Raw genomic sequence first — 21,981 nt, 5'->3', positions numbered from 1 at the left:
TGCCCAGCTGCTGGAGGGCTCTGAGGGCTCAAAGGAGTAAACTAAATTCAGATGAAAGGGAGTGAGTGGGAACCAGACTGACTTAAAGCAGGCAGTGCTCTTTCCCTCCTTTCATGCTGGCTTCTTCAATAGAAGGGTTCCTTCGTATGCTTGCTTCTGATTCTGCTCACCATAGCAATCGGCTCCTTTTCCATGCCCCTTTGCCATGTACTTAAGGGCTGAGGAATTAGTCGATTGAGTAATGGGAATCCTCAGGAAAGCCTGCACAGGGGACCAGAGCAGGGAACGGATAGCTCTTTTCTCTACTTTCTGAAGTCAAATTAAGTAGCAACAAGGGACAAGTGAGGGGCACTCTATTGCCCTGTTGGGCTGTGAACGCGAAGTCTTGTTTGAGAACGCATATAAAGCATTCATGGAGCAGCTGGGAGCTTGTAACAGGACATTAATGGAATCACTTCTATAGGAGTAACTCTTCACTGCACGATCGGTTGTAGCTAGTGGAGAAATGAGCTGCTGCTCTGGAGCTGCGTGCAGGAATGTTGATTTTACTGGGCGCCTTACCTGGTGTTGCCAACCCTTGCAAGGTTTGTGTTTTTTCTTTCCCCCTGATGTCAAGGAGGAGCAATCGGCGAATGGAGTAAATAACCATTCCATGCAGAACGATGTTGCTGATGGAGCTCCGCTTTCCTTTTAAAAATGTCCATTTCGAGCACTCTTGGTTGTAGAGACCAAGCTTCACGATGTGATCTGAGGGACGCTGAAAGGTATAAACAGAAGGCAAATGAAAACTTAAAATTCTTTTTAAGCTAATATCAATTTGGGGGAGCCTGCATCATGACTCCTTTGAAAACTGGGATTGCAATATTGCTGGACTGTGTATGACTGAGTTAGCCACTGTAAGGTCTGCAGTTGACCGAGTTGATGCTGTGTTAGTCACAGTGGTTAGTGCTCTCATGGAGTCACTAACATCAAACCGTGATTTCATCAGCGCAACTGCAGCTGTGTATGTAAAAGTTGAAACAATTGGAGCAGTGATGGTGGTGTTTCCATTATTGAAAGATTTCCTTAATCAAAAAGGAAGAAATATTGTATCTTCCGGCAGGTGAGTCAGTACCATTTGTGATGCTAGTAAAATGAGTGATTACTATAGTAACTCGTCATTACCAAGCATTCCTCTGCCGCCTGGGATTATGTAATTAAAACAGTCTGGGGAACACAAGCACTGCCTATAAAGTGACTATGTTGGCATTTAAGGGAAGGCAGGTCAGGGTCCCCTTTAAAAGCCCTGTTTATTGTGTGGCTGCTTGCTTCAGGATGTAACACAGCTTGGCAACATCCTACCTCTGTCCACCCCCCAAAACAGTCTAGAACAGCTACTTCAGCTGTGCGTGGTGGACTGGTTTGGGGACAGCCTTATGGCTGTGCAGCACCGGGTCTCAGGTTATTCTTCAGCCAATGGTGACGGAGAACTCCATGCCAACATTTGGTTCAGTTCGGAGGTTTGAAGGGAAGAATGCATACTGGTTAAATGACCTGACCTCCCTGGCGGACATGCTGAGCACAGTGGAATGGCTTCCTCCACAGGGAGCTTGCTGCACACTGAACCCTTGGAGGGTGGGGGGGAAGTGGGGAAAGTAAAGGGGGTGCTCCTAGAGGGGCAGCTTTTTATCACATTAATTCTAATAGGGCAGGCATAGCTTGAAGGCTGCCAGGTTTCTTTCAGTTGATAGCCCTGCACGGTGGCTTTGGAGTCGAGTTAAACTTGGGCAGAGTTAGTCTAGTTGCTTTTGGTTGCTTTTGTCTCCCAGACTTATTACAGATATTGATCTCCCGTTGAGGCCTCACATGATCTGTTGCCGGTGGATAACTTTAATATGACTGGGTTGTGTGTAGCAAGCAAGGGGGAAAGGGAACCCTGAAAAGAGCAAAACTTGAGGCCGAATTCTGCTATCCTTGTTACAGTGACTAATACTCTGCTGTGCATTAAGCCCCTGCCTTCGGGGGGTTATTCAGGGGCCAGATCCCTGAAGAACATTTCAACCGTAACAGTGATGGCAAATTGAACCTTACTTCGCAAATGCTTTCTCAGCAAACACGGGTTCTAGCCTGCTGCTTAGGCACTAGGCAGTCCCAGCCTAGTGGAAGGTTTACGTCATTATCAGGGATCGGGGCCACTTTGACTTTTTAGCTGCTTTGATGGTCTAACTCGAGCCAACGCACTGTAGGAAATAGCCTTCCTTTGGGCAAAGGGGAGGAGTTATATGCAGATGGACTAGCTGAGTTAAGTCTCTCTCATTGCTAGTCCCTCGGACTGTGAGAGAAGAGGCAGATTCCTGCCTGTTGTAGGTGTTTGGAGCCTGCTCATGAGGAGAAACTGCTGCATAAAGCCCATCTGGCCCCCTTCAGACAGGACACGACTCCTTTTTACTCCACCAGCACCTAGAAGAAGGAAATTCCATGCCTATAGGGAGTGGCTGAGACTCTGGCCAGACCACATCAGAGTCCACTTTGTTAGAAATCAAAGGGAGGAAATGCTGGCTCCAGCAGGTACAGCTTCCTTAACAGTGTCAAAAGAGAGCGGGCTGATGGTGATCAGGGAAAGAGTAAGGCCTGTCAGGTACAAAAAAGCGGGGTCTGCTGACCCGTTCCTTGTTGGTCAGTATGCTGGGTGCTTTGCACTACACAGAAGACGTCTATGTAATAAGGGTCCAGTCTTATAATGCAGACCTTCCCCAACCTTGATGGGGTTGAAGAGGCTGAACAGTAAGGATTGGGTGTCAGTGACTTCCCATAAACTGTGTAAATGCTTTACGTCACAAAGCTCTGCTCTGGAACACTTGTCTGTATGCAGCCATTGTTGGCCTGCAAGTGTCAGTGTCTCCGTTTTACACAGAGCTGCTTGCACACAGGCACTGGCTGAGATTTCTGTGTGTAGCTGGTAGTAGTAAGTAGCTGTTGTGATTTGAACAAGGGACTTGATGGGCCCTTTGGGGGTGTGATTAATTGGCTTTAGCTAAAGAGTAATGGGATGCTACATTTAAAGCCCTCTTCTAAATCAGGGTTAATGTGATTTCATTTGTCTCTGACAGGCTAGCAATAATGGCTAACGTGGAAAAGCAGAGACATGCACATATGTCTCTTTCAGAGCTCGTCTGTACTATAATGTTATCTCCCTCTCCAGAGCAATCCTTGTGCTATGGAAATGAAGCCTGTTCTGACTGATCAAGGAGATTAGCTAGATGAGAACCAGAATGTGGGATAGGGGATCTGCTTCTCCCACAACTAGGGCATGTGCATTGCTGCTGCTATCGGTAACTATACCCGTAACACTGGTGTTTCTGTGGGAGAGAACTTCAATCACTTGGCATAAGAAGTGGAGCGAATTCATAACTGGAACTCCAGTGTACAGGATGGGATGCAAGCAAACAGCTGTAGTGCTAAGCCATTCATCATTATGACACCCCTCTTCATCCTTGCAAGCTACGCTGGGAGAGCCTGAATACAAGAGCCACCTCTGGTGGCAGTTGTGATGGTGGCTTCTGTGGCACGTGGACACCTGTCTAGCGCAGTAGGCAGACATCCATTACACACTTGCCGTGGACCACTTGACCAGTGGCAGTGAGTCTCAGCAATCCACCCAATTGCTTATTTCAACCATATTTCCGTAATAGGTTTCTTCAGTGGCTGCATATGCAGAGTTTGGCATTTCTGTCTCATCTGGTGCAAGAGACTCTCCTTGAATAGTGTGGTGTGTGTGATCAGTTCTTGAGACACAATATGCTCTGTTTAACTAGCTAACACTTCATGCATATGTTTTATTGTCTCTGGGCCACCTGTTTCCCTGGAAGCTTTCATGTATAAGTATTTGTTGGGCTTTGACTCCTTGTTAGCCATTTTAATTAAATTCACACAGTGAATGTCCTTGCCGCTTGAATGAGGCCTTAGTGTGTCTGGCTTGATATTTCATGCCAGAGGTGCTGAGTTCTGGTGCATTTTATGGATGAGTGGGAAGCCTGAAGACAAGACTTCCGTATCTCCTGGAAGTAAAAACTGCATTACCGCGTCTCTATTCTCCCCAACAGAATGCTTTCCTGCCCAAAGCTTTGTCAGCACTTGGCAGCTCTTTGGTTCCTAAATCAATATGCTTCTCCTGATTATTTTGGGTTTAAGGAAAACTCAGCAAAGTCTCCCCCGCCCCCATCTCCCTTAAAAGTAAGTTAACAGGATGCACAGTGAATATCATGCACAGCAAATGGCAGTGACACTGCGTAGTGACGAGTAGTATAATACACTTAAAGCAGAATCAGATGGTATTTATAGAGTAAGTCAGAGCTTGGGTTTAGTCCAGCTCTAACCACTGTGGTGGTCTGCTATTGAAGAAAGGTAAAATAATCTCCCAGCTGTACCATTGCTGTAACAAGTGTAGAATGGGGGTATCACTGTAACCAGTTACAGACTGGCAGTTTGAGTTTAAGGAGGCACTTACCAAAATGAAACTAAGCCAATCTAGCAATCCATCATGTGGTGGCAGCTCCTGTTGTGAGGAGGGGTGTGTTGGGGGGTGGGGGGGGAAGATAACCTGGAATAAATTAATCTAGATATTCAGCATTTGAGTGAAATCCCAAGACCCACTCTTGCCAACCGTTGTTTGGTGGGGTGGCCTCTCTGTAGCAGTAGAAATCTTCAGCTTGCTAATGGCACGAACAGGCACCACTTAGCCTTTTATAGAGAAGTGCAGCGAGGCTCCTAATTGTAAGATACAGGTACAAACCTGCTGCAATATTCCCCCTAGATGCAAGCAGTGAGAATATGCTAAATTATATATAATTCACAAGAAGTCTTTTGATACAAATATTTTGATAACTTTTAAAATATCTATATATAAAATATAATTACATTTTTTATAAACTTTTAGCCCCAGTTCAGAGGGGCTTATTTAACTCACCCATTAAAAGCCTAGAAGGCACTTTGGGTGCCTTAAAGTAATCTGAAATCCTTTTGGTGTGTAGTGTTAGAATCAGGGGCAGGTATTTTGGTTTTTTGCATGCTGTTCCCTACTCTATGGCCTGATCCAAACCCCTTTAACATGAACAGGAGTGTTCCTCTTGACTTCAGTGGGCTTTGGATCAGGCTATTAATTAAAAAAACTAAACCCTTCAATCAAAAATGGAATAAAATAAATGAAATACTCTCTTTTCCCAGTCCAACTCTTTAGTCTTATAATACTTACTGTTAGATCGTTCTCTCTCCTTGAAACCTACCCCTGGCATAATGCCTCCAAATCACTCCCATCTGGCATTTGTTTTGGCAAGTGCTGAGCTAAGACTTCTCCCTCTTCCTCCCCACTAAGCTCTGTTCACTGTTACCTCCTTTTCCCCCACTCCATTCATCTGTGTTGTCTTCCTATCTGACACCAAGACTGTGTGCTGTCTGTACAACACCTGGCAGCATGGACTGTAGGGCCAGGACTGGAATGACTAAGCACTGCTAGAATACAGATAATACAGACACACTCTTCCCAATTCATCACTTAACCAACTTTTGATAAGTAAAAGCTAAAAGGGGAAGATTTTCTTCACTGTGTTGGCAAATTAAGGTTAGGCATTCCTCATGAGTTCAGAACACTCCAGCAACTCCAGTAGCTCCTGTTCGTAGAAAAACATGACCTAGTCATACATCAGATGCCTTTGAAAAGTTGTTTTAAGGATCTATTTTTAACAGTGTTTTCAAAGATAGTCAACATGCTGTCAAAATTTAAGATCCACAGACAGTTAAATGTTACATTAAAAAATATCTGCAGTACCAGATGTTTGGATTCACATTTAGGCCAAGCACGGCTGCTTTTTTTAATGTGGGAAAGAACAAAGTGAACATTTGAGTAATGTAAATCCTACAATTATGTTATCTTTTAAGTTGCAAATCTCAGATTATAAATACAGAACATGAAATTACTGTAATTTGCTGAAGTAATGTTCCCCTGGTTGGCAGCATCCATTGTCTGAGAAAAAAGAAAATGGCAAGGATTTACAGTGTGAACCTGGAAAGAGGTGTGTACAGAAAGGGAAAGTAGATAAGAGTTCCCAAATACACTATAAAAAGGTCAGATCAATACCAACTGCAGTGGACAAAAGCGTAGGTAACATCCAGCCTACACCCCTCAACCCTCTGGCCCTAACAGAGGGTGCAGCATAAGCCAAAGATCCAGAATGAAGACGTGAAAAATAGCGAGGGATTGTTTATTTTATAAGAATAAATATTTTCTTTAAGTCTCGGTTTCTTGATATGGCATTTTCTGCTCTAACCAGGTTTGACAGTTGTAATGAGAGCAGTGGGTATAGAGAATGTAATTGAATTTGGATGTAAAAGGAGAGCTCTTCCACTTTGGGTCAAATTCAGAGATGCAAGTAGTTTAGTACCTTTCTGGATTTTCAAAAAAAGAAAAGGAGGACTTGTGGCACCTTAGAGACTAACCAATTTATTTGAGCATGAGCTTTCGTGAGCTACAGCTCACTTCATCGGATGCTGGATTTTGCTTGTATGAAGGGGGGCGGAATATAATATTGGGTTTCTGGTTCCATAATCCAAAGTGCAGAGATATTTTTGGGGCAGAAGAATATTGGCCTTGGGGGAAAATCTTTGTCTATCCTGGGACTGCTCATAGATCAATGTGTGGCTTTGTGTAACTGTACACATTACCTTCCATCCTGCAGGATCCCAAAGCATTCTACAAATGTGCGTAACAAAATAGGAAAACAGATTAAAACATCTACAGCTGCATGCACATTTACAGTTCACATAGCAGCACTTATGGTACAGAGCGTACAGTAAATTCTGGGCTTCTCTCAGAATCTTGGTCTAGTGCTTAATCAGAGATACTGAGAGTTCTCCTATGAATTTCTCATTGACTAGAAGAGGAATGGCACAAATACTTCTGCTCCCCACTTAGTCAAAGATCCCCACAATGCTGTCAGGAACGTGGATTAATATTGTTTGTTCTGAGAAGCATAGGTGCTGGAACTAGGGTGCTGGGGGCACTGCCGCATCCCCTGGCTTGAAGTGGTTTCCATTATATACAGGATTTACAGGTTCAATGGCTTTCAGCATCCCCACTATACAAATTGTTCCAGCAGCGCTGCTGAGAAGCTTGCAGATACTGAGGTGGGGAAATAAAGGTGTTAAACCTCCATGTTACTCCCTGAACTGTCCATATTTGGTAGAAAAACTATTGTTTGAAGAAAAATGCAATTTTATTACTTTATAGCTCATATCCTGTGCTTTGAAGCAGTAAAAGGAGCTGGAGAGGATGTCACCGTTTTCGCATGCTTGCATCGCTATGCTATTTTTAGTAACCGTTAGATATTCTGTCAGTGGAATCTTACAATGTGCTCTGCTTTAGGCCAAGCAGGGCTAAATCTCAGTGGAATAAAATGACATATTTAATAAACTGTACTTGGCAGACTTGCCTTGTGTTAGGGAATCTTTAAGCTATTTATAGCATCTTACATACAATAGAATATGATAAATGCAGCCTGTATAAAACCGCTTGCTTATCCACAGAAGGTGAGTTCCCTTCACCAGACATCCAGACCGCCGTGAAGAATGAATGGTCCGACTTCACTATTACTTTACACTCGTTTCTCAAAAGAAGGGGGAACATGCTTTAAATGCCTTAATCTGTGGGAAGTGGGTTGTAGGAAATGTCGTAACTGCTGCACTGTTAGAACAGTTAGGGTGGCAGCAGGTTTCTACTATAGAAGGGACTGGTACCACTGCCTCTGAATGTTGCCTGACACCTTCCATTACAAGACTCACTTTTCAGGTGCTTATAACTTTTGGGCAAACTGTAGCTGTTTGGGCTGAAATTTGGCATGCCCTGTGTGTGCCCCAGGCTGAATGTCCCCCTGTGAGTTGGGGGAGAATTGGGACTGGCTGGGCAAAGAGTCTGAAGCGAGGAGCCAGAAGGGAGGAGCTGGGGATGTGCTTAGGGGATACTGAGTGAATGAGAAGCCTGGGGAGGAAGTGTTGGATTAGAGGGGAGGGGAAAGGAGAGACAGATTGGGCCAGGAGCTGGGAGTGGAGGCCTGGGAGTGGGTAGGTAAGGAGAATCGGACTGGCGCAAGGAGCTGGGGGTGGGGAAGAGACTGGAGAGGTTTGCGGGGAGGGTGCAGGAGGGATCAAGTTTGGCAGGAAAGGGCAGAAGTCTGTGTCCTAGAGCACATTCCCCACTAGAGCCTGAAACGGAACCCAAAATTCCTGAGTGTCTCCATTCCTCTGCTATTAAAAATATCTGTGAAACCCAGTGGCAGTGTCTCCTCTCCCAGTAGTGCTGGTACACAAAGGGGGCGACAGCCTACTACTGCTATCAGTTACTCAGTTCAGGGGGAAGAGGTCTGTGCAGTGGATCTATAGGTTCCAACCCTGCTGATGAACCATGTGGGTGTATCAGTATGAAGGAATTTGTTTGTTTTTTTTCAGTTTGCTTTTTAAAAAATCCACGAAATCCGATGCAAAAACTGTTAAAAGAACAGTATTAAGCTTGCACAATCAAGCACTCAAAATTTAGGAGATGCAAGAATTAAGGTTGCCTCACTAAGTGCACAGGGTGGATGGTGCTTACTCCAGTATCTTGTTTTATCCTCATGATTCAGTGTGCGCACCTTATTTATTGTGTAGTATTCAAGCCCTGCTCTGAAGTCAGAACTATCAGTTTCATCAAGGATTTTTTGTATGACACTCATCATTATAGTATCTGAGTTCTTGGCAAACACTTACCTTCACAACACCACCAGGAGGCGAGGGGATGGTGGTATCCTCATGTTACAGATGGGGAATTGAGGCTCAAGGGAATGAGGTTAAAAGAGAGACCTAAGGATCTGAGCTCGGTGCCCCAGAGTTTGGTTCTGTAACTCCTTCAACGTGCAGGAGTCTCAGCCACCAGTGGCAACCTTCTTTTAGTGGAAACGCTGTTAGGCCTTTCCTGGGCGCGGCGTGTTTGAAAAGCTTCCTAGTGGAAGGGATGTGCTGGATGAAATTAAATGAGCAGGAATGGAATTTTGGTAGAAATCCATTGGGAACAATTTATTTTAAGCACCAGCATCTGGAAAGACTGTAAGTGGTTGCAGAGCAATCAGCATCTGCAGGAAGGAAGAAATGTCCTGGAATTGAGCATGAGGAGCACTGCGATTGGGGGTGGGCGTGTCGGGGGTGGGGGGGTGATGTCTGAAAAGGTACAGTTCATTTTACTTCATTACTTGATTTCCCTCTCTATTAGTATACACTGGACAGCAGAAAACTGAGGAGTTCTGCTGAATTCCCTGTAAGGTTAGGGGAGTTTGCACTTCAAACAGTTGTGCCTTGCTAGCTGTTGTTCCATTCTATCATCATAAACCATTCAGTTGTGAGACAGCAAGCTTTTCAGGTCAGGAGATCTCTGCAGGTGTTTCTACAGGGCCTAGCTCAGTGGGATCAGGGTAATACAAATAATTCCTTATCCTCTGTCCCCAGAGTCGGAGGATGCCAGTGCGTCCGTGTCCAAAGCAGAGCACAGCCGTGACCGTTGGTAATTGGTCTCTGGCAAAAGGATTGCCCCCTTAAGTTTCCGGTTATTTTGTATTTTATCTCAAAATGAACATGCAGCACAGTGCTGACTCTCACAAAATACCTTACACAAAGATCCTCCATGTTTATTGGTCCATCTTTCTGTCTGTCATTTGGTTCACATGGTTATTCTGCCGGCAGTGACTCGAAGGTTCAGCTTGGATTACCTGAAAAATTTTCTCTGCCTGTTCTTTGCAGTACTGTACAACTGGGTCACGAATCTGTCATCTGATTGTGTGAAAACATGAAGTAAAAGGCATAAACTACCCGACTTGCAGATAAACAGCAGATTGATAGTTTCATTTTCGCATCCATTGGGTATAGTGGGAATAAGAGCTTTTGAGGTGAAGTGCAGGTTACCTTTGATTGAAGACTGTGCTAAATATATTTCAGGGTGCTCAGTGCTTTTTTGCTTTTTTTTTTTTTTGCCTCAGTGCCTTTTAACAAAACCGCGACAGTATCTTTAGCAATTGATGGCTGTGAAACCTGCAATTTATGATTTAAAGACTATATGTCCTTGTAGCATATTCTAGGACAGACCATTTGCTTCTGAATATCCCTGGTGTGTGCAGACATAGGAGCAGTGCTTAGAGAAGCTGGGTGGTGGTCTGCCTTTATCACCACAGAATGGAGCCCTACAGGTCACATTTGATACGAGTTGAATTAATAAAATAAACTGTAATCCATTAGCAGGGTGGGGTCTCCTTTGCATCTCTGTTCTTTTCAGTCACAGACTCTGTTGCTGTTATAAGCCTTGTTGTCAGGCCAAAAGGCTACCTAATAAGGTGTCTGTAATGGCTAAATATTGAGTAGACAAGCAAATGATCAGTGCTTCCTTCACTTGTTTTTTGCGAGTGTAATGAACAATCCTTCAGCCCGTGAGAGGCAACAGAGAATGTGTTCTTAACATATTAGATTTCTGATAACTGGGGAGCAGTATAGAACCATGCCACATGAGACCTTAAAGCTTGAACTGCTTAGTAATGAAGTCTAAGCTTGATCTGCACTACAGTGTTAGGTGGACAAAAGGCAACTTACTTCAACCTAATCATGTCAGTGTCTACACTGTAGCCTTGCTCCCTCTGATGTAAGCGCCCTATTAAACCGACATAACTCCATCTCCACGAGAGGTGTAAGGCTTATGTTGATGTAGGAGGGCGATGCAGTGGCCGGGTAGACACTGAGGGATACTTACATTGGCTTGGGCTGTCATTCTTGTCAATGTCATGGCTCCATACTAGAGCTGTGAAATTGACAAGAAAGCCTGGTGGGGCAGGGGCTTTAGCTAGAGCCAGTCTGCCCCCAGGCTCCTCCCTCCCAACTGGGCTGCCTCCCAGGGGCCTAGCTCCCCGTTCCCCTTGGGAACCCAGACGCACTGAGGCTCCCGGCGGGGAGCCTGGGGCCTGTCTCCCGAGGCTCTTAGCTCCTCACTGGGAGCACCGCAGCTGCCAGGGTTCTCTGCTCCCTGCCAGGAGCATGGCTGCCCCTCTCTGCTCCCTGCTGGGTGGCTGCCGGGCTCGTGGGGACGGGAGCAGAGAACCCCAGCGGCTGCAGTTCTCCTGGCGGGAGCCCAGGCAACAGCCTGGCAGGAAGCCAGGAGCCTCAGGGCAGCCCCTACACCGCCCCTCTAAGTCAATGGAAGTGCACCAGCGACAGGAGGGCAGTGTGGACGTGAACCACGCAGTAATTGCTGTGGTGGCTGTAAGTCAACCTAACCTAGGTTAACTTAAGTTTTTAGTGCAAACGTGCCGTACGTGCAGAGTATAACCGGCGGTGGAATGCCCTTGCTGACCTGCTTCACAACCCAGTACCATCCTTTCATTTGAATCCCTCTTGGACAGTCATGCCTTGTGGGATGCCTGCAATAAAGGGGTCAGTGACGCAGTTTATAGATGTTTATTATAATGTACCTGTGCCTTCAGGCTGGCTGGCTGTGGGGGCGTATTCCTGTTATCCTGATTCCTTGTCAATCCATCCTTTCTAGGGTTTGTCAACCATACACATTGCTTCGTGGCTACACTGACAATTTAAGTGCCTGTGGGCAGGGGCCATGCCAGTCGGTTACTTCTGTGAAGTGTCTAGTTGGTACAGTAGTCTCTTAATAAACGATGCAGAGATGCTAGTGAGTATATTCCCAAAGCCAAGTGTATGTTGGTCTCTTTGGAGGACAGACTGTAAAAGTTTAGTTAGTGGAATTTCTATTGCTCACATCTTCCTCATTTCAAACCAAACCCAAACCCAACCCTGGTCAGCTTTTCCCAGCACTGAAATGGAGAGGAGAGCACAGTCTGCTGCCCTTTGTGCCCCAGAGAGACTCCCCCCCTACTCGAGTGAGTTTAGCTTCCTGCAGAATGGGGGTAGAGTGAATGCCCGTTCAGAGTGCAGGAAACATGGCAGTAGCTAACTCTTCATTTACAATTTGTCCTCTTTGAAATGTATCTTGCTGTTGTTTTTCAGAAGAACCTTGAGTCGAGGAACGTCGCCCTGTCTTCAGTTTGATCACTAATCTGTAATTCTCCCCTTGCAGGTGTCACTATGAAGTTAATGGACGAGGTAGCTGGCATTGTAGCTGCTCGCCATTGTAAGACCAACATTGTCACAGCTTCTGTGGATGCCATTAACTTCCATGAGAAGATCAAAAAAGGTAAAGGACCAGCCCTAAGCATAAGGGGATAAGCTGCTCCTTAAATGTTTTGGATGTTCTTGGTGTTGCATTGAAGCCTCATCATGACACCTGTGTCTAGTTGCTAGGGAGCCAAGTGAAGGGAAAGCCCAGTCTGTGGCCAGAGAAACGAGACTGAGACAGGCAGACCAGGTTGGAGAAATCAGTCTGGTGCTGCGCCCTAGCTGCTAGACTGGTCCCAGTGGATTTGATTTGGTAAAACTGAGCCAAAATGTTCATCTTGAAATATTATCCCACTCCATTGGATTCCAAGGCCATAATAGGTAATCTATACATGCATAGGGATGGCGTCCCTGTCACAAGGAGCGGTAATGGTCATTCTGACTACTTGTCAGATAAAAACAGTTCGTAGACATGTTTCAAGCAGACAATATATGTTTTATCTCCTTGAGAAAAGAGAACTTCATTAACCATAGTTACCAAATTAACTTGCGTCTCGTGTTCCTGGTGCATTTCCTGTTTATAAAAATAGTCAATGAGGAAACCCAGTCTCCCGACCACACTGCAATACTCCTGTGGGCGAGTTCCGGTTCTAGGGATATGGATGCTGGAGGCAGAGCTCTGTGGGCGTTCTGTTCAGACAGGCCCCCCCACCTTTTGGGCACTTGGGCTTACATAAGCATTTATGAAGTTGTTTCCCTCTTGCCGTGTGGGGAGTCAGGCTTGCAGCATTTCTTGACCTGAGGTGAAAGCATGCCGCAGAAAAAGACTAAATGGGCCGGTTTCCCTCTCATTTACATGCATGCAACCGAATCCGCTTGAATGGAGCAGCACATGTGGGTTTAAAAGCAAGCAGAATGTCTGCGGTATGAGCTTGGTATGGGCTCCCTAGACGACTTAACATTTAGTTCATGTGGTTCGGTTCCCATCTTGCACACAGCAGGTACTCCCTGTCAGTGCTAAACTAAAGGAAACGAACGCCTGATATCGTGCAGTTTTGTTACAAATTACCTAAATAAATGACACTGCTAAACGCACCATGAAGTATGTATTCAGTCAGAATCAGTGAAATTCTGTGTCTGCCTAACACTCACCTTTGCTGTCTAAAATTGACAACCCTGGATATTCTGTCATAGAATCATAGAATATCAGGGTTGGAAGGGACCTCAGGAGGTCATCTAGTCCAACCCCCTGCTCAAAGCAGGACCAATCCCCAATTAAATCATCCCAGCCAGGGCTTTGTCAAGCCTGACCTTAAAAACTTCTAAGGAAGGAGATTCTACCACCTCCCTAGGTAACACATTCCAGTGTTTCACCACCCTCCTAGTGAAAAAGTTTTTCCTAATATCCAACTTAAGCCTCCCCCACTGCAACTTGAGACCATTGCTCCTTGTCCTGTCCTCTTCTACCACTGAGAATAGTCTAGAACCATCCTCTCTGGAACCACCTTTCAGGTAGTTGAAAGCAGCTATCAAATCCCCCCTCATTCTTCTCTTCTGCAGACTAAACAATCCCAGTTCCCTCAGCCTCTCCTCATAAGTCATGTGTTCCAGACCCCTAATCATTTTTGTTGCCCTTCACTGGACTCTCTCCAATTTATCCACATCCTTCTTGTAGTGTGGGGCCCAAAACTGGACACAGTACTCCAGATGAGGCCTCACCAATGTCGAATAGAGGGGAATGATCACGTCCCTCGATCTGCTGGCAATGCCCCTGCTTATACATCCCAAAATGCCATTGGCCTTCTTGGCAACAAGGGCACACTGCTGACTCATATCCAGCTTCTCGTCCACTGTCACCCCTACGTCCTTTTCTGCAGAACTGCTGCCTAGCCATTCGGTCCCTAGTCTGTAGCGGTGCATTGGGTTCTTCCGTCCTAAGTGCAGGACCCTGCACTTATCCTTATTGAACCTCATCAGATTTCTTTTGGTCCAATCCTCCAATTTGTCTAGGTCCCTCTGTATCCTATCCCTGCCCTCCAGCGTATCTACCACTCCTCCCAGTTTAGTATCATCCGCAAATTTGCTGAGAGTGCAATCCACACCATCCTCCAGATCATTTATGAAGATATTGAACAAAACTGGCCCCAGGACCGACCCCTGGGGCACTCCACTTGACACCGGCTGCCAACTAGACATGGAGCCATTGATCACTACCGTTGAGCCCGACAATCTAGCCAACTTTCTACCCACTTTATAGTGCATTCATCCAGCCCATACTTCTTTAACTTGCTGACAAGAATACTGTGGGAGACCGTGTCAAAAGCTTTGCTAAAGTCAAGAAACAATACATCCACCGCTTTCCCTTCATCCACAGAACCAGTAATCTCATCATAGAAGGCGATTAGATTAGTCAGGCATGACCTACCCTTGGTGAATCCATGCTGACTGTTCCTGATCACTTTCCTCTCATGTAAGTGCTTCAGGATTGATTCCTTGAGGACCTGCTCCATGATTTTTCCAGGGACTGAGGTGAGGCTGACTGGCCTGTAGTTCCCAGGATCCTCCTTCTTCCCTTTTTTAAAGATGGGCACTACATTAGCCTTTTTCCAGCCATCTGGGACTTCCCCCGTTTGCCACGAGTTTTCAAAGATAATGGCCAATGGCTCTGCAATCACATCCACCAACTCCTTTAGCACTCTCGGATGCAGCACATCCGGCCCCATGGACTTGTGCACGTCCAGCTTTTCTAAATAGTCCCTAACCATCTCTTTCTCCACAGAGGGCTGGCCATTTACTCCCCATGTTGTGATGCCCAGCGCAGCAGTCTGGGAGCTGTCCTTGTTAGTGAAGACAGAGGCAAAAAAAGCATTGAGCACATTAGCTTTTTCCACATCCTCTGTCACTAGGTTGCCTCCCTCATTCAGTAAGGGGCCCACACTTCCCTTGGCTTTCTTCTTGTTGCCAACATACCTGAAGAAACCCTTCTTGTTACTCTTGACATCTCTTGCTAGCTGCAGCTCCAGGTGCGATTTGGCCCTCCTGATTTCATTCCTACATGCCCGAGCAATATTTTTATACTCTTCCCTGGTCATATGTCCAACCTTCCACTTCTTGTAAGCTTCTTTTTTATGTTTAAGATTCGCTAGGATTTCACCGTTAAGCCAAGCTGGTCGCCTGCCATATTTACTATTCTTTCGACTCATCGGGATGGTTTGTCCCTGTAACCTCAACAGGGATTCCTTGAAATACATCCAGCTCTCCTGGACTCCTTTCCCCTTCATGTTAGTCCCCCAGGGGATCCTACCCATCCGTTCCCTGAGGGAGTCAAAGTCTGCTTTCCTGAAGTCCAGGGTCCGTATCCTGCTGCTTACCTTTCTTCCCTGTGTCAGGATCCTGAACTCAACCAACTCATGGTCACTGCCTCCCAGGTTCCCGTCCACTTTTGCTTCCCCCACTAATTCTTCCCTGTTTGTGGGCAGCAGGTCAAGAAAAGCTCCCCCCCTAGTTGGCTCGTCTAGCACTTGCACCAGGAAATTGTCCCCTGCGCTTTCCAAAAACTTCCTAGATTGTCTGTGCACCGCTGTATTGCTCTCCCAGCAGATATCAGGAAAATTAAAGTCACCCATGAGAACCAGGGCGTGCGATCTAGTAACTTCTGCGAGTTGCCGGAAGAAAGCCTCATCCACCTCATCCCCCTGGTCCGGTGGTCTATAGCAGACTCCCACCACTACATCACTCTTGTTGCTCACACTTCTAAACTTAATCCAGAGACACTCAGGTTTTTCTGCAGTTTCGTACCGGAGCTCTGAGCAGTCATATTGCTCCCTTACATACAGTGCTACTCCCCCACCTTTTCTGCTCTGCCTGTCCTTCCTGAACAGTTTATAACCATCCATGACAGTACTCCAGTCATGTGAGTTATCCCACCAAGTCTCTGTTATTCCAATCACGTCATAATTCCTTGACATCACCAGGACCTCCAGTTCTTCCTGCTTGTTTCCAAGGCTTTGTGCATTTCTATATAGGCACTTGAGATAACCTGCTGATCGCCCCTCATTCTCAGTATGAGGCAGGAGCCCTCCCCTCACGGATGTTCCTGCCTGTGCTTCCTCCCGGTATCCCGCTTTCCCACTTACCTCAGGGCTTTGGTCTCCTTCCCCCGGTGCTTTGGTCTCCTTCCCCCTATATTGCTGCACAGGCTGTCAAGGCCTCAGTGTGACCAGTCCCCCCAAGTTGCAGACTTTTGTTGTTTGGGATAGCTGAGATTTTGAGTTGTCACTTCAGGACACACATTTTACCAAAATCTGATTTGCTGACATAAAACGATGTATAAGCTCATTGACTGTCCAACCTCGTATAGGGGTGAAGGGAGTAGGTGATATTCATCCATATGGGTGCATCCGATGAAGTGAGCTGTAGCTCACGAAAGCTTATGCTCAAATAAATTGGTTAGTCTCTAAGGTGCCACAAGTACTCCTTTTCTTTTTGCGAATACAGACTAACACAGTGGTTACTCTGAATTCTGCCTTCTGTTACTTTGCAAATGAGTGCTGGATATTTGCACCATTAATTTGCAGCAGTGGGTGAGGTAATATCTTGTGTTGGACCAGCTTCTGTTCTGTTCGTGAACGAGACAGGCTTTTGAGCCACACAGAGCTCTTCTTCAGGTCTGGGAAAGGTACTCCCAGCATCAGTGCTACATGCAAGGTGGAACAGATTGTTTAGCATGGGTAGTTAACACATTCTTAGGGGTCATTCAGGGTTAACCCTGCAGACGCACGACAAAAAGGGAGGCTAGTGGGTTACAGATTGTTGTGTAATATGCAATAAATCCAGTGTCTTTATTAATACCATGATTTTTAGTGTCTAGCCAAGTTGAGTTTAAGCTTCCCAAGCTTATTGTTAACTCATTTTAAAAGTAGTTGGCCTATGTTGTTGTTGGTCTGTAAGTGAAATGGAATCCCAAAGTTGGAGGGATCCAGTTTCTTTACCGTGTACAAGTGTTGGTCGTGAGCCCTTCGTATCTTACTCTGAACTGGTAGAGAGACAAGGTGGGGGAGGTAATATCTTTTACTGAACCAACTTCTGTTGGTGAGAGGGACAAGCTTTTGAGACACACAAAGCTCTTCAGGTCTGAGCTGGTGGGGCATTTCAGAAAATTACATAACCGCTGAAATACCAGCTTCTCAAAATTCCAGCTCAGAGGGGCATGATTAATGTCAGCATTAATCTATAATTATGCAGCTCCCTCAGTGAGCAGAGAAACTGCACATTCAAAAACAAGTAATGAAATCAAAATCTTTTTTTCTAGTAGCCTTGATTTTTACAACCATTTTAGAATGTATAGAGTGCAGATGGTAAACTTAATGTGATTTGTTCTTGTTAGAAAATATTCCATCCATAGCAAAATTTTATCCAGCTGCTCAGGAGAGACAGGATGTTTTTAGGGTTCTAGCCAAAATGAGTTTTTAAAATATCCTGCAATAAAAACAATGCAGAGAAACCCAATGTTGTGCTTTAAAAATGAGTGGAAAGGAACATGTGATAGCCAGTAAACTCATGTCATTAGAGTATGATTTGGCTAAAGTTACATCCCAGGGAAAGTTTGCAGATGCCTTCAGACTGAACTTACACAGCGTGCTGGGGTTTTTAAAGGAAATCTTTATGAATACAAACCTCAAGAGAGTAAGGAACTTTCTCCAGCAATTAATTTTAAAAATCAGGATTGTAATAGGATTCTTCCTCCAACAGGAGCTGCTTTGGACACAGACTGTTTTCAGTGCAGAAAAGTAATTTTGGAGGCAAACTCAAGCAAATCTTTGTTTTAAAAGCTAATAAAATTGAAGTCCTAACTACCACCAGTAGAGTCCAAATTATGAAGTCTTTACTCATTTCTGAAACCAAAACTCCATCACCTGAGTAAAGACTTGGGGATTTGGTGTAACAAATGAGTGTCCCCATCAAAGTCTGCCCAGAGTTTGTATGAGACCCTAATTTAGATAGCATTTTTTTGGTATGACCGGAAAGGTCCTATCACCAATGTGTGTGTCACCTACAAGTTCTCCCCCTACCAAATGAAGGTCAGACAGAAGCGAATAGGGAACTATTTATCCCTTCACGTAACACAAGAACCGGGGTCATCCAGTGAAATTAATAGGCGGCAAGTTTTTAAAACAGACATAAGGAAGTATTTCACATAATGCACAGTCAACATGTAGAACTTGTTGCTAGTGAACATTGTGAAGGCCAAAAATGTATGTGGGTTCAAAAAAATTAAATAAGTTCCTGGAGGATAGGTCCATCAATGGCACCAAGATTATCAGGGATGCAGCCCTATGCTCTGGGTGTCCCTAAAACTCTGACTGCCGGAAGCTGGGACTGGACGTCCGGATGGATCACTCGATGGTAATTGCTCTGTTCTGTTCATTGACTCTGAAGCATCTGGTATCATCCTGTCTCCCAACAGTGGCTACTGAGCTAGGTGGACCATTGGACTAACCCAGTATGGCCATTCTTATGTTAACGTACACTTCTACATCTGAATGGAAATGGCCGAATAGTCTACCTCTCTCCCCAAAATGTGGGCAAATTAACCTTTTTAGGTTGGTACATTGTGATCTGCTAACTGAACATGCGGTTTCTTGGATTTTAGTAATGTGTCAAATCAGAATGGAAACGAGGACTTCTACTGTAGCTCCTTTCATTGAGAAATGTCCTTAAATAACAAAGTATAAAACACCTCCCAAGTTGCCAACTGGCTGTCTTTCCCTCTCCCTAACTCAAGGGTTTCATGTGGAGTGCATGACCCATCCAATCAGCAGCACCCTCAGGATTCTCATGAAAATGAAAAGAAGCTCTTATTTAACCTCCCACAAAACCCAGGCCTAAGCTTACAGGACTGAGTGGGCTTTTGTTTAAGTCAAGGGGAGTTTTGCTTCCAGAGTCAGGCCCAGTGCTTGTGGACGCACTCTTATGATTAAAGAAAAATGTCCCTTTTTAGAAAATGTTACCTTTAATCTCAACCCCATCTTGTGCATTTCCTTTGTTTTACCTACTACTGTATCATGGCTCTTTTCAGAGATCACTTTTACTCCGCGCTCTGTTTTTATAATGTGTTTCCCTAAGGGAAATGCATGAAGCTACAAAACGTAAACTTAGTATACAGGTCACTTGCTCTGCTTCTGGCTTCAGTTGGTTTAAAATCTGAAATGTAAAGAAAAACACCTCTTTTCCTTAAGGAGCTGAAATTGCATAGGAATGTTTAAAAAAAACCAAAAGGTTAAATTTCATTAAATAGCTTTTAAGCCATTTACAGGAGAAAATGTGGGTCAGATTTCCTCATCCCTGAGTGGAGAGAAGCTGTCTCCCAAAACCCAGGCTTTCCCAGTTCAATTAACAGTTTGGACGTAGTGGAAAATTTCTGTAAATTCAGACTGAAAGAGTCCCCGCGTGAACACAGAACAGTCTTATTCCTTTGTGTTTCGTAGCCATCTCCTGGGACAGAATTCCTTGAAGCGTATCTAGCTTAAATAATGGGCTGTTAGATGTCTGTAATGTACAACATCAGGCCAGGGTCAGGGCAAGTTAGTATTTTTTACTCTTTTTGCTGCTTCATCCCTTTGGCATATTGTCGCTCCATGGAGAATCTAGCTGGAGTTCCCAAAGGGGACATCCCCATCTGGTTAGAGAGACCTGCAGGACTATAGCAATTGCCTTCTCTTCATGTGTTGCTGCCCAGTGCTTTAAAATGGAGAACCTCAGTGGCGGTGCAATGGCCAGTTGAATAAAAACAGTTGGCCAAATTCAGACCTGCTGAATGGTGCTGCAGTGTCCCTAACGCGAATAGATTTGCTCCCACTTACACCAGAATTGAAAGTGTCTCAGTATGTCTTTGTTGGGCACTGTGGAAGTCTCCAAGAGCTACAGAGAACCTGGAAAACGTGCCCAATCAGTGCTCTGACTCTGTCAGAGTTTGTTTTTGGGGGTGCAGTAGGAGACATGAGGCAGAAATAACTATTGACATTTCAGAAGCAGGTTGGATCAAATTAAATGATTTCCACATGCTGACAGTGAGCATCCTTCCCTTCAAGAAACCCACCTGTTCCTTACCTATTCTGTATCATGTGTGCCAGCACTGTGGCAAATGTCGCCGTTTCAGTCCAGGAGCAAGAGAAGTTGCACTTAGAACATTACAAGAGATTCTAGCTGTTGCCCTATGTAAAAGGGATAGCCCAAGGGAAATCGCACCTCTTCCTGCAAATTATTTACCTACTATTGTTACAATTAACACCTCAGGGCTTGGCTACACTTGTGAGTTATAGCACATTAAAGGAACCCCGGGAGCCCTAGCTCACTACCCGTCCACACTGGCAAGGCACGTAGAGCGCTCCGACTCCATGACTACAGCGCTGCTGGTGATCCACCTCGGTGAGTGGAATAAAGTTTGGTGCACCCCCGCTGGAGCACCGCAGCGCCAGTGTGGACGCCCTGGTCTGTTAGTGTGCTCTGATCGGCCTCCAGAGTGTCCCACAATGCCAGTTCTAGCCACTCTGGTCATCACTTTGAACTCTACTGCCCTGCCCTCAGGTGACCAACCATCAGACCCACCGTTTACATTCTCTGGGAATTTTGAAAATCCCCTTCCTGTTTGCTTAGCCAGGCATGGAGTGCTCTCAGCGAATCTTTCCAGGTGACCATGCCTCCACGTGCCACGCGAGCACCAGTATGGAGCAATGGCGAGGTGCTGGACCTCATCGGTGTTTGGGAGGGAGGAAGCTGTCCAGTCCCAGCTCCGCTCCAGCCGTAGGGATTACAATACCTTCGGGCAGCTATCAAGGGCCATGATGGAAAGGGGCTATGACCGGGATGCACTGCAGTGCAGGGTTAAAATGAAGGAGCTGCGGAATGCCTACCACAAAGCCCACGAGGCAAACCGCCTCTTCGGTGCTGCCCCCATGACCTGCTGTTTCTACAAAGAGCTGGACGCGATACTTGGGGCCGACCCCACTTCCACTCTGAGTACCACCATGGACACTTCAGAGCCCAGTTCAACAAGGCGGGAGGAGGAGCAGGAGCAAAGGGGGAGTGAGGGTGCTGAGGTGGAGGAAGACACCCCAGAATCCCTAGATGCATGCAGCCAGGAGCTGTTCTCAAGCCAGGAGGAAGGTAGCCAGTCGTAGTGGCCGGTGCTTGGGGAAGGACAAACACCAGAGGAGGTTCCCGGTAAGCGGCTTTTGTTTTGGGGAGAAAGTGCGGGCTCTTGGGGCTAGGAGGGTTAGGGCTGCATGCATGCCTAGATGCGGAATAGGGCATTGATGTGCTCTCTCGCATCGTGGTAATTGGCCTCAGTGATCTCTTCAAAGGTCTCATCCAGAACTTGGGCAATGTGCTTGTGCAGGTTTCTTGGGAGAGCCACTTTTCCTTGACCCAATAAGGCTAACTTGTCCATGCCACTGTGCCGTGAGGGGCGGGATGACCATTGCTGCACACAGGCAAGTTGCAGATGGGCCAGGGCAGAAGCCGCATTGCAGTAGAAGACCGTCCCTTGCTTCCCAGGTCACCCTCAGCAGTGAGATCTTCCAGGATGAACTCCTGTGGAAAACGTGGGGACAGTGTTCAGTATAGGGGCCCCCTGCCGCTGTTGGCTCTCCCCAAGGCACAGATACCCAGAGGACAGTACAGCCATGAAACAATCAGTCACGCTTGACCCTGTGCTTACTCACCATTTTGGGGCTCCCGTGGGTTATGTGCGCTCGCTTTGGGATGGGCAAATTATGCTATTGTGTAGACTGTGCTTGCCCTTAAGTACGGGGGAATCAT

The 21,981-nt window shown here is 45.8% G+C and overlaps 1 protein-coding gene across 3 annotated transcripts in view; it reads left to right on the top strand.

Moving 5' to 3' along the window:
- The window catches only part of ACOT7 (acyl-CoA thioesterase 7), a 112,403-nt gene that overhangs the window by 60,317 nt on the left and 30,105 nt on the right, over positions 1-21,981 (top strand). For all 3 annotated transcript variants that reach the window (XM_043531835.1, XM_037881278.2, XM_037881280.2), the window contains one exon: positions 12,125-12,241. In XM_043531835.1, the coding sequence (XP_043387770.1) occupies positions 12,125-12,241 (117 nt within the window). The remainder of the gene's footprint in view (positions 1-12,124; positions 12,242-21,981) is intronic.

The sequence above is a fragment of the Chelonia mydas genome, chromosome 18 (assembly GCF_015237465.2).
Source record: "Chelonia mydas isolate rCheMyd1 chromosome 18, rCheMyd1.pri.v2, whole genome shotgun sequence".
NCBI lineage: Eukaryota > Metazoa > Chordata > Testudines > Cheloniidae > Chelonia > Chelonia mydas.
Note: the sequence above shows the minus strand (reverse complement) of the source record. Positions and strands in the feature narration are given on the sequence as shown.